Source organism: Psammomys obesus, unplaced genomic scaffold (assembly GCF_907164565.1).
Source record: "Psammomys obesus unplaced genomic scaffold, mPsaObe1.curated_primary_1811, whole genome shotgun sequence".
NCBI classification, from domain to species: domain Eukaryota; kingdom Metazoa; phylum Chordata; class Mammalia; order Rodentia; family Muridae; genus Psammomys; species Psammomys obesus.
Genome location: NW_026588368.1, coordinates 3,165,394 through 3,177,300, shown reverse-complemented (window position 1 = coordinate 3,177,300; position 11,907 = coordinate 3,165,394). Strand labels below are relative to the sequence as shown.

General features: G+C 53.8%; 1 protein-coding gene across 1 annotated transcript in view; it reads left to right on the top strand.

The window, feature by feature from the left end:
• The first annotated feature begins 681 nt into the window (after window positions 1-681).
• The window catches only part of Ret (ret proto-oncogene), a 40,133-nt gene continuing 28,907 nt past the window's right edge, over window positions 682-11,907 (top strand). The window contains exon 1 of the mRNA XM_055604213.1: window positions 682-982. Within this exon, the coding sequence (XP_055460188.1) occupies window positions 907-982 (76 nt within the window). The 5' untranslated portion in view covers window positions 682-906. The remainder of the gene's footprint in view (window positions 983-11,907) is intronic.

The window sequence follows — 11,907 nt, the reverse complement described above, 5'->3', positions numbered from 1 at the left end:
GGTCTCTTTGAAAGATGCGCAGTTAGCCAGTTTCCTGGTCCCATTGGTCGTACAGGTCCCAGCCATCACAAACAAACCCAACAGGAACCCCCACCCTCTCGACCACACGATAGATTTGTACCCTGAAAGCAGGCTCTCTGGCTCTCTTTCTCCTGGTCAGGGCTCCTCCCCTATTCCCGCCTCTAGCCCCAGAAGAGGCTGCTGGCTCCAAATGCACTTCCCCCTGATAAATGGCGGAGGATGCTCTCCGCGTCCAGAGGCCGGGAGGGACAGCAGTCTAGCGTCTGGTCTCTTTGCGAGTGTAGGGAACAGCCGGCCCAGTCCCCTGAATCTTCTGCGTTGCTCTTTCTGGGCGGCGGGAAAGAACAAACGCAGAAACAGCGAGCAGGCGCCCAGGGTGAGAAAGTGGCTTCGACAGCTAGACGATCAGGGACCCACGCTACCTTCAGCCGACCCGCAACCCGCGCCACAAGCCAAGGGCACCCAGCTCCGACCCGCCCTCTCGCCAGGGAGGAAAGAGCAGTTCCAGAAGCGGCTGGTGCAGCCCCACCTTGCCCCAGGCGGGTACCTGGAGCCCCGCCCCTCCACACACACCACACACACACACCCGCACCCCTGGTCCCGCCCCTCCCGGTGCCCCTCCCTCTGCTCCCTGCCCTGCCCCAGTCCGCTCCCCCGGGCGCAGGCAGCGCAGGTCTCCTCCAACGTCAGTACCGCCAGCGGAGCCCGTGCAGGAGGCTGCGGGGAGCGGCTCGTGGGAGTCCGCAGCTGGGATCCGCGCCCGGACGCAGGGCGCCCGCAGTGCCCGCTGCGCCCGGGCTGGCATGGGGAGGCCCGGCTGAGCGCCGCATCCCACCGCCCACAGACCCGCCCGCTCTTCGGCCGCGGCTCGCGCGCGCACGGGCGATGGCGAAGGCGACGTCCGGCGGCGCCGCGGGGCTGGGGCTGAAGCTGTTTCTGCTGCTGCCGCTGCTGGGCGAAGGTGAGTCCTGCGGGACGGCGGGGACGGTGGCGGCCGGGGAGAAGTTAAGCACCGCGGACCGAGCCGGGGGGCCGATGCGCGCACGGGCGCGCTTACCTTGGCTGGCGTCGGCCGGCTGCGCGGCCGGCGGCCTCCGGGCCTGGGAACCCGGTTGCCTGCTGTGAGCTGCTGCGTCCCGGAGCGCTCCGGCCGCCGGCTGGGCGGGGCTCGGCCCGCGCCCTGGTCCCTGCTCCTACCAGAACCGCAGCCGCGCATCTGAAGCTGCTCGCTCCTCCAGCCAAGGAGGGCTCCGTGCCCGGACGAGGCGGACAGATCTTGTCGCCTTTGGGGGAGCAGCTGCGAGCGGACGGGTTAGGGCAGCCCTGGGGAGCCCGCGACTTGCGCCAGCGCTTGAAGACCGCTGCTGCGCCCTGGTTTTTCTTTTCGCCTTTCACTCCCGCACTCTCCGGGGCTCTGCTCTTCTGGCTGAAGGGTGCTGAGGCTCTTTAGTAACGGTTATTTTTTTCCCCTGGTATGTTTTTGCTGCCCTGGTCTCTAAAAACCTAAAAGCCAGTGTTTTTCTGGCGTCTCATCGCCCGAGAGTACAGCATGGTCTGAGCCCTGCCTGGCAACCGGGAGTCCTGTGCCTCTCTCTCTCTGTTCGGCGGGAGCGCCTGATAGTGTGGCTTTTGGAGGCTTACTAGGGTCCAAATGGGGTTCAGGGATGACGTTTATAAAGTGCTTTGGCACGGCCACTCTGGAGTCCAGTGCAGTGATATGCTACCAGCATCCTTCGCACGTAGGAGTTCCTTCTTAGGTGTGGCCTTTCAAAGGCTGGTCACTGCCCTCACTCTTATACCCTGACCAAATGAACCCTAAGGATGCAGGATGTTGACCCGTTCGGCTACACATTTTAGTGTCCTTCCAGCCTACCCTAACTTGGTTCCCTCTGGAAATGCATATATAGTACCAAGTTTGCCTCTGACATCAGAACGGAGCCCAGGCCACCCTCTTCCCGTTCCTTACAGCGGGCTTTCTCTCTTTGCAACCTTTGAAAACAGAAAAGGCTGGGATCACTTGGCCTCTAGCTCCAAGTCTTGCGAAGACTGGGCTCACAGACCAGCCCTGGGTTGCCTTTGTGGACACCACAGAGAGAGTATATGCTAAAGACCTCCCCGTTCCTAAGGAAAAAAAAAAAAAAATAGATTGAAGAGTCTGATCCTAGATGCTGGGGCCCCAGTGTTGCTGGGGGTCATAGGCATGAGGCCATGTAACAAAATACAGAGCTTCTCCTGTGTCTCTGGGTTTAAACTTACGAGTCACAGGTGTGTGGTCCTGTGGTCGGGGCGAACTAGGAAAACGTGCTGGGCAACTTCCCTGAACCCTCCTAGCCTTGAATTTAGTCTCTGCCGCACCTCTCACCCCCCTTTTCAGGGACCCAGCTCAAGGGTCTGGCCTGTGGCATTAGGCAGAGACAGAAAGAGCTTTCTATGTGAGACCTCTGGCCAGTAGAATCAGGTGGCCACAGACAGCTTATAGAATCCAGGGACTATGAGCCCCTGTCGTAGACCCACCGGTTTCTGGATGGTCAAGAAACCGCGATAGAGGTACAGAGAAGGCAGTGGCCGTAGACCCAGGAAGAAGAAATTGTTTATTGTTTGAGAAGCTCTCTAGCCCAGACTTGACAGTAGCAGTTGTGACACTCATGGGCTCGACTGCCACCAGAGAGCTCGGGTGCGGTTCCTCAGGAGGACAGGGCGCAGCGTGGCCTCCGGCGCCCTCTTGTGGATACAGAGTTCTAGCGGCTGGGCTTGCTGACCACAGTTTTGGAGTGGGTCTGAAGAGGTGAGGGAGGGAACCTTGCTCATGAGACTGATACAGAACTCTCATTTCAAGTTATCATCAAAACATGCTCCTCCGACCTCTTTCCCCTTTCCCATGAGCTCATCATTCTCAAGAGAGCTGTAGGTACATAGGTACTACCAACAGATCCCAACAGCCTGGAACCCTTCTCTCCACCCCCCTTCAAAGATCCCACAGTACTGTGCCACACACTTGGTCCTATCCTCACGACTGTTGGGCCCAGGGTCCTGGAACTAGAGGTAACAACCTTCTGTAGGTTGTTAAATTCTTCTGGACGGGAGGATGCTAAATCTCCGAATCTCCGTCTCCCTTACTTGGACATGCTCCCTCCCCCCAAACAATTCGGCAAGACTCTTGTCCCTCATCTTCTTGGCTTGGCATCTTGATTAGCACCTCTAGCTGCACGAACCAAAAGATCTGGTGCCATGTCATGGGGGGGGGTCCCTTTCTGGATAGCTCTTCTGTAAGTGTGTGGGGACCATACTTTGTCTACAGCAGCAGCATCCTTGGGAGCCTGGGGCACACAACTTCACCCCTTTGTTCCTTCCCTCACTGAGCTGTGGATCCTGGAAACTTGTCCTGATTCTCCAGGCTCGCCTGGACCCTTCAGTGGCTCTTCCCTCCAGCTGCTGAGCGTCAGCACCCATTCTCAGGGCTGGGCCAGCCGGGGGCTCCTGAGGGTGGGGCCTGAGAGCAGACAGCAAGTGAGGGAGTGACTGAGCCCATTCACTAGATTGCCTTTATTTTGCAGAATTGCTTTAGGAATGGGCTAAGTAAATCACTGTTTCCTTGGTGTAGTGTGAAGAAAATGGCATCGTTCACCTAATGGGGTACTAATGGCCTCTTAGCCAGGGGAGGAGAAAACTAATTAAAAATTACAGGATCTGTTGAAATGGACCTGGGGATAGGAAGGGAAAGGGTAGCTGGAAGCTGCTGCCTCCCTCAGGATCTTCTTCTCCACAGCCTGGCAGAGGACTCCGTTGGTCCCCTTTCCAGCCGACACACAACAATAGCAACCCCTGCCCTGTTGGGTTTGTGGTCTTCTTTTCCCATTTTACAGGCGAACAAACCGAGGCTCTCCCAATCTGTAGATTGGCCAGGTCCAGGGCTCTTGTTGTTAGCAAGGCCAGTAGAGCTTGGTACCAGTAGTGATGACGAGGGCCCTGGGAGAAGAAAATGCCCCTGGCTGTCATACCACAAGTCACTCACACATACGCTGGGGAAAAACAGACTGGACCAGATCTAAAAATGGTCATGTGACACGTAGCATCACCCAGACAGGAGGCCTTGGCCTCTCTGGGTTTGAGCTGAGGTCTCGGCAAGATCTTCCCCCCTCTTACTGGCTGGTGGACGGTGGGAGTTTCATGGGCTAGGAATGAGTGCTGGGCTAGGCCTGGAGCTGTGTTGAAGCCCTGCTGTCCTGAAGAGGGGGCCCCTGTGCTCCAGGCATGGTAAGAAAGCATGTTAGTGTGTAGCCAGAGGGCTGCTAGGGACAGGACACTCAAGGCTTGTCCTTTTGCACAGTGTCAGCTGAGGCACCTGGTGTCGTAGCCACGGTGCCGTGCTGGGGGAGGGGTGCAGCTGTGTACCCTGCTCCACGGGGAATCCATTTCCCTGGGGCTGATAAAAGAAAACGCCCACTGCGTGCCCAGAAGAAAAAAAAAAAAAAAAAAAAAGCAAAGTTGGCTAGGAGTCCAGCCTCCACTCACTAATTCTTTCCTTCGAGCTGAGTGGCCGTAATTACATTACGGAGGGTTGTGTTGTGTACGTGTGTGTGTGTGTGTGGGGGGGTGCTTCTGGGGTAAGGGCTGAGGCCTGCTTGGCTGATGATCTCTTACCTCAGTCCTTTTCGGTCAGCACTGTGCCTTCCTCCTTCCCCGTTCTATGAATGACTTGATAGTACTAATCAAACAGCCTTGAGTGTTGCTTCCCAAGGAGTAACTAACAGCAGAAGACACACACTTAGCAGCAAGACAAGGTGACAAGGACTGGGCATCCTGACAGGGAGCCCTGGGCATGGGCCACAGAGGAGGCGCTGTCAGTGGGGGCCCCTGTCTGTCTGGTCTGTGTTCTCTGTGCCCTCTGTTACGGGGTGTTTCGTCCTAGGAAGCTGTGGGTTGGTGCAGCCAACTCCAGGCTGTCCCCTCTCATAAGAGCAGCCAGGGCCTGTGTCCTGGGAATCAGGAGAGGCTGTGCCTCCTTCAGCAGGACTCCCAACCCCTCTCAGAGGTCACAGATCCTTTCCCTGACAGGTTCCAGGACCCTAAAGAGCTCTTATAGATGGTACCTTCTTCCTCCTCCTTTCTTTCCCTAGCTGCTGCCTTCCCCATCACCTACCTTCCTGCTCTTCACAGCTGTGTGAGGGGCCTTCAGGGACCATCCCCCTTTGCATCCGATAGACCCCCCTGAGCCATCCTGTGAAACCCTGACCTAGTCAGACGGGGTGAGAAGAGGCAGCAGAGTGCTGTTGTATCCTGCCAGCTCCTGGTGCCTCTGAGAAGGTGGCTGGTGAGAGCTTGAGGGCTGCCATGGAGGCAGACACCACCTGGGCTCCGGGGAGAGCAGGTGGCCTGCCACAAGCAAACACTTGTGTTTGCTTTTTGTCTCATGGGTAGCTCCACTAAGCAGAGCGGCCCAGATGCTACAGCAGGTTGACTGTTCGCCTGACCAGGTGTGTGCTGGCAGCGGAGTCTCTTCTCCTTGGTGTCATTGGTACACAGTGGGCTCTGCAGCAAGAGGGGCCAGCGGCCCTGCGGCCTAGATCTCGGCAAATGGAGCTCCTTCTTCCAAACACAGGAGCTAGCAGATGCCCTTTCCTGTGCTCCCGAGTCTTCCCTCCTCTGTGACGGAGTGCTGGTGGCTGTCTTCTTCAGGGCTGTCTGAGGGGCAAGCGTGACCCTGGAGCAGGAGACAAGGGATGCTTCTTCCTCTCCGCCCCTCTTACCTGGAGGCATGTACAGCATGGTGGAAGTCGGGAATCCATTCCAGCCCACCTTCAATCCAAGCAGCGAATGGTTCTGGGAGCCACCCTCCTCCCGTGCAAGACAGGTTTACTGTCTCTTGGGAGTGTGCTCTTGCCCTACTGAGGGCTCCACCTGGCCTGTGACTCAGCACTGTGGTCAGCTGAAGGTCACATGGGCAAAAGACTGATCCAGGAGGTCCACAGCCGCAGTGCCTTAGAAAGTCTGGACTGAGGTGCATTTCAAATGTTTTCTTTCCTAGCCAGGCCACCCTTTGTTTACAGTCCTGAGCAACAGATGCCAGCCAAGTCTCCATGGCTTAACCTAGGTGCTCTACCTGTGCCTTGCTTTTTATGGCTAATCCAGGACCGTATCTCTAAGGATGGCACACAGTGAAATGGGCCCTCTCTCGGCAATCATCAGTCAAGAAAATTCCCCCACAGACTTGCATACAGGGCCATATGATGGGGACATTTTCTCAGTTGAGTTCTTCTCTGCCTAGATGACTCTAGCCTGTGCCAAATTGACAAGCAAACAAAACTAAACTGACCAGCTCAGACACTCTGCTAGCTTTTCCAAGTGGGCCTTTCTGCCCGTTTTCCTGGGTGGCACTGCAGGGGCCTGTGCTGGGCCCAACAGCTGTGGGTAACTTTTTTTAAGAGAAAAGTGAAGTGGCATTTAGGCTACCTCAGGATGTCCAGATGGCACCTCTGTAGTTCCATCGCATCCTCATTACTCCCAAAGGATATCATATACCCATTAAACATTGTTCCCCGTGCTCCAAGCCCCTACCTCTGGTTCCCACCAATCAGCTTCTATCAAGATTTGCCTGTTCTGGGCATTTGCTGTAAACAGTGCAATGCTTGTAGTAGTTTGCATTAGAGCTTATCTTCATTGTAGCGCAAGTCAGGATGCCCGTTCTTCAAGAGTGAATAACATTCCTGTTGTTTGGATACGCTGCATTTTTTTATCCATTCTCTCAATCTGGAGGTGGGCTTTTTTTTTTTCTTCTTCTTCTATTGTGAACAATGTTTCCTCCATGGCCTCTGGACCTGGCTGTTTATAAGACTTGTTTTCAGTTTTCCTAGCAGTGAAACTGCTTCAGGCTTTGGTCTTCGAGCAGCTGTTGATCTGCTCTTTCCCCGGGCATCGTCAGTTTCAGCAACTGTGTGCAAAGGTTACATTTTACCCACATCCTCTCCAACTCTTACTAGTTCCTGTTGTTGTTTTTACATCCTAGCCTTCCCAGTGGGCTCTATGTGGTATTTCATTGTGGTTTTGGTTTTGAGTTTCTCCTAAAGATAAGTGACTAGACGGGCGTCTATTTACACACTCACTGGCCAGTTGCACACATTACTGGACAAGAGTCTTTTTAGAGCCTTTGACCATTGTTGGTATTAAATTTTACTTTGATAATTCATATGTGTATCTAGTGATTTCTGTTCACTAACTGACCCCAGTCACCACAAACCTCCGCAGGCTCCATTCCCATATTCTTGTCTTTGTGTGTGTGTGTGTGTGTGTGTGTGTGTGTGTGTGATGCAGTGATTTTTAACCAAGAGCTTCTGAGGCCATGGGTTTAGAAACTACCGCATTGGAGCTTGTGGGCTTAACCACAGGAACGTTGCCTCTCTGAGAACCTATCAGTAGCCAATAATTATTCAACAGAGAGGGCCAGGGCTCCTCAAGCCCACTGCATGGTTGGCTGTTTGACATGTAGGCTTGTGCAGTCCCAGTGTGGGCATGCGCAGCTGCAGTGAGATGCTGTTTACAACAATTGTGTCATGCCTTGAGGATAACATTCCTGGGCCCTTCTCCTTTTCTTCCAGCTCGTAACATTCTTTGTGTTCCCTCTTCCACAGTGTTCCCTGAACCTTGGAGATGGTAAAATAAATAATCTTACTCGGGGTTGAACACCTTTGGCCATTTTTAAATTGGGTGCTTTTGACCTGTCATCCCTGCCAGGCTCGACTGAGAAGCTACTTCATCCAGTAGCACCAGTCCGTTAAAAGAAGTCTCTTGAGAAGACATTGATGTCCTTGTATGGATGGACGCTGAGTCTCCACTGCCCACCGAGTGTGTGCATTTCTCAGGAGACTGGAGCTTTTGAGCACGTCACAGTGAGAACACACGTTGCAGAAACAAAGGCATCACAGAAGGAGAAGCAGACGCCTGAAACCTTACTGGGAAAGGGGAAGATGGTAGAGAGCATGACCCGCCCCACACCCAACAAGGGAACTGGCAGCCTGGAAAGCCAGGGCTGCCCCTCTCACTCTGCCTCTATCTAGACTAAAAATAACTGGGCAGATTGGTCTAAGTTGATTACAGTAATTGCTACTGTGATGTCATGCTGCCAGCAAGAGCTGTGTTGCAGAGGCAGTGGCCTCCCTTCTGCATTCCTACTTGGGGTTTCGACCACAGATTCCAAGGTCCAGGTACAAGTGATGGACGTCCATCACTGCCCTGTTCTGCCTTACTAGAGACCCCGGGATTCCAGTGTGTGGCTCTGGGTCCTTCTGGAGCCAGAAATGGCTCCTGTGAGGTTCCCAGCTTCTGTCGCTCCACTCTCCTCCAGAGCAGATGCTTGGGACTTCTTTATCTGCCACCCCGTCTTAGTCGGGATTTCTACTGCTGTGATGAAACACCATGAAACAAAAAGGTTGGGGAGGAGAGAGTTTATTCAGCTTAACACTTCAACATCATAGTCCATCATTGGAGGAAGTCATGACAGGAACTCAAGCAGGGCTGGAACCTGGAGGCAGGAGCTGATGCAGAGGCCATGGAGGGTGCTGCTTACTAACTTGCTTCCCATGGCTTGCCCAGCCTGCTTTTCTTCTAGAACCCAGGACCACCAGCCCAGGGGATGGCACCGTCCATAGTGAGCTAGGCCCTCCCCCATCAATCACTAACTAAGAAAATGCCTTACAGGTGGATCTCATGGAGGCATTTTCTCAACTTAGGCTCCTTTCTTTCTGATGACTATGGCTTGGGTCAAGTTGACACACAAAAGCAGCCAGTCACACCCCCATCCAGAGAAGAGGTGCACATGTGCACAAGGAAACAGAAATCGCTCCCTATCTGACTACAGCCTCCACCATCCGACATGTTCAGTGGGACACGGACCTTGTGGCCCTGAGAGGAGGACTCCACGATACTCAGGCAAAGCTCCAATGTCTAGTGAGTTGGAGTCATGAGAGCCTAATATGGGCTTCTGTGCCTGTGGTTTCTCTTTCCATGTAGGAATCCCTGGTGGGATGGGACACGCACGCACACACACAACACCTCCAAGCAAACTCCACCTGGACTCACCTTCCTGAGCCCTCACTTTGTTTTGGGACTCCTGCCCTGACTCCATCCCACCGAAATATTAAAGAGCCAGTTATTAAATGCCAAGGAAATTTGTAGGAGCACCGGCCTTTTGGAGGAGAAACTGGGAAGACGTGGGTGGATCTCTACAGTGGCATTTTTCAGGCTGGTACGACAGCTGCCATATAACTGGATGGCCCTTGATGCTGGGACTCTGTGACCTCGTTTCCCAAAAGCACTATGTGAACAGCTGTCACTGGACAAAGGAGCCTGGGCCAGACTCTGGCTGAGTCCTAAATCACTCTGTGTGGCCTGGGGCCATTTTCTGTCTTGGTTTATTGCTCAATGAGACAGGAATTCTAATATTCATTAAGTATTTGGATGTGCTTAAAACAGCACTGTGGAAATCCCACTGCTGAGTATTGAATGGGTGTTGGGATGGAGTGTCAAAAAGGAGCTTCTGAGGTGTATGGGGTGGTCTCTCAGCACGGGGGACATTTTCTGAGTCATAGTGCTCTGCTGGCTATGTGGGGACAGCTGCACAGTTGGGAGTCGTCAGGGTCAAAGCCAGTAGAGCCTCCTCGGCCCAGCTGCAAGAGCAGCAGTCAGTTAACTGGTGCTGCAAAGCACTAGAGAGAGCCCTGGAGCCAGAGGGGCCTCGTCACTCACACATGCTCATCCACAAGCCACTTGGGTGGCCAGGCCTTGCTTTAGGAAAGAAATTAATTGTAACCTAATTGGCAGTTTCCTTTGAATAGAAGCCGGAAGGAACTGCCAGCAAGGCCCGCCATTAAGTCAGTAGCAGCTGGGAAGTCACATTTGGGTGAGAGCGTCCTTCATCTCATCGAGGTCACTGCAGCTGGTCTGGGTGGGCATGGAAATGCAGGTGCTAGCTGCAATGCAGTCTGGGTAAAGCCTGGTGCCCACGTTCCTTGGAGAAGAAGTGCCCCGTCTAGCTCTGGGGTCTGGCTAGCCCAGTGCCCAATTGATCCCTAGCCTCAGCTTTGCAGTAGATCCTCATTCAACCCAAAGGAGAGTGCTGTGAGACTTGGAGGGCTCAGCGCTGGGAGCAGACTAACATGATCGTGAGAGATGATTCCCACAGCACCAGCTTGGGAGATGGGACATGTGAGTCCCACGCCTGGAAGCGCAGGGAAACCAGAGTCTCTGAGACCAGGAGCAGCCCCATCCCCATACCGTGACTCCTCTTCTGTCAACCGCTCTTCCAGGCTACAGCCACCCTACTGTGGAGGCCCAGTAAGACAGGTGACCAAGGAGGTGCCACATACTGAGTCCTCTGCTCTACATCAGCGGAGATCCAGACTTGAAGCTGTGTGTGGACTCTGAACCACGGGTCTGGAGGTGATGCTGATGGTTGTAGGAAAAAGATGGATGTGATGATTATGATTGTGGTGGTGGTTACGGTTCTGACGGTGGTGATAGGCGATGGAGATACAGGTGTGGGGATGGAGATGCTAGGAATGGCAGCGGGCAGCTGCCATTGTTCTTAGAACTTCCAAGTCCATCAACTAAATTATGCTCCCAACAACCGTTCGGAGAGGAAGGGCTTAATCTCCTTGGGAGCCAAGACAAAGAATGTAAAGTCCTTGCCCAAGCCAGTGCCCCACCCTACCAGACACGGCGTACTTTGTCACCTCAGATTTGGTTCCTGGTCTTCGCCTAGAATCTGCAAGCTGATTCAGCCTGTCATTTCTGGCAGGCGTTCTGAGGTGGCGATCTCTTAGCCCTGAGAAGCTATACTTCTTGCTGGCATCTGCCTCTCCCGGCTCTCTCTTTCCTGAACTTACCATCTTCTTCAGTCCTCTCTGCCTTCCAGGCCAGGCTGCCCCTGTCCTGGCTGACACTGTCTCCTGTTCCATGCTCCCTAGGAAAACCTCCCTGGCCTCCACCTGTGGCTCAGATAAGCAGCTTAGGTCTGTGTCGTCTTCTTGTTGCTGGGAATAAACGCCTGACAAGAAGCAACCCTTAACGGCCGAGCCACATCTCCAGCAAATGGCGTTTGTCCTAGTGAGGGTTAGTGTCACCATGATGAAACACCATGGCCAAAATGCACAGCTCTGCATCGGACTCCGTCACTGAATGTGACGTCAGGGCGGGAACCTGGGGGCAGGAGCTGCTGCAGAGCCCCTGGGAGGGGTGCTGCTTACTGGCCTGCCCCTGATGGCTTGTTCACCCTGCTCTCTTAGAGGACCCAGGACCTCCAGCCCAGGGATGGTGCCCACAATGGGCTGGGCCCTCCCCCCATCAATCACTAATTTAAAAAATGCCCTCCAGGCTTGCCTCCAGCCTGATCTTATGGAGGCATTTCCTCCGTTGATGTTGCCTCCTCTCAGGTGACTGTTGTTGGTTCATCCCGACATAAAAGCAGCCAGCACAGGATCAGAATCTTTCTCACTTTAGATTAAGGCTGAATGACCTGTGTGCCCATCCGTGGGCAGTAGCACTCATCTCCCTTTGGCTGTTGTGATTAATGCTGCCGTGAAAAGGCTGTGTAAACCTCTAGGATTTAAGTTCTTTGGCATGATTCTGAGACAAAGCTTCTGGATCATGTGGGGTGTGTGTGTTAAGTAGTTTGAGAGGCCCGAATGTTTTCTGTAGCACCTGTACCATCTCAAATTCTGACCAACAGTGTGCACAAGGCTTTTTAAGAGCTCTTCCTATTTAAAACACTGTCATGAAAGTTATCGGACATAGACAAAAATCAGCAGTACAACCCAATCAATTAATTACCTGAAACCCACTGAGAATCCATCCAGTTCTGCCTGACTGCTTCAGCTGGACTGGATGTGTGTGAGA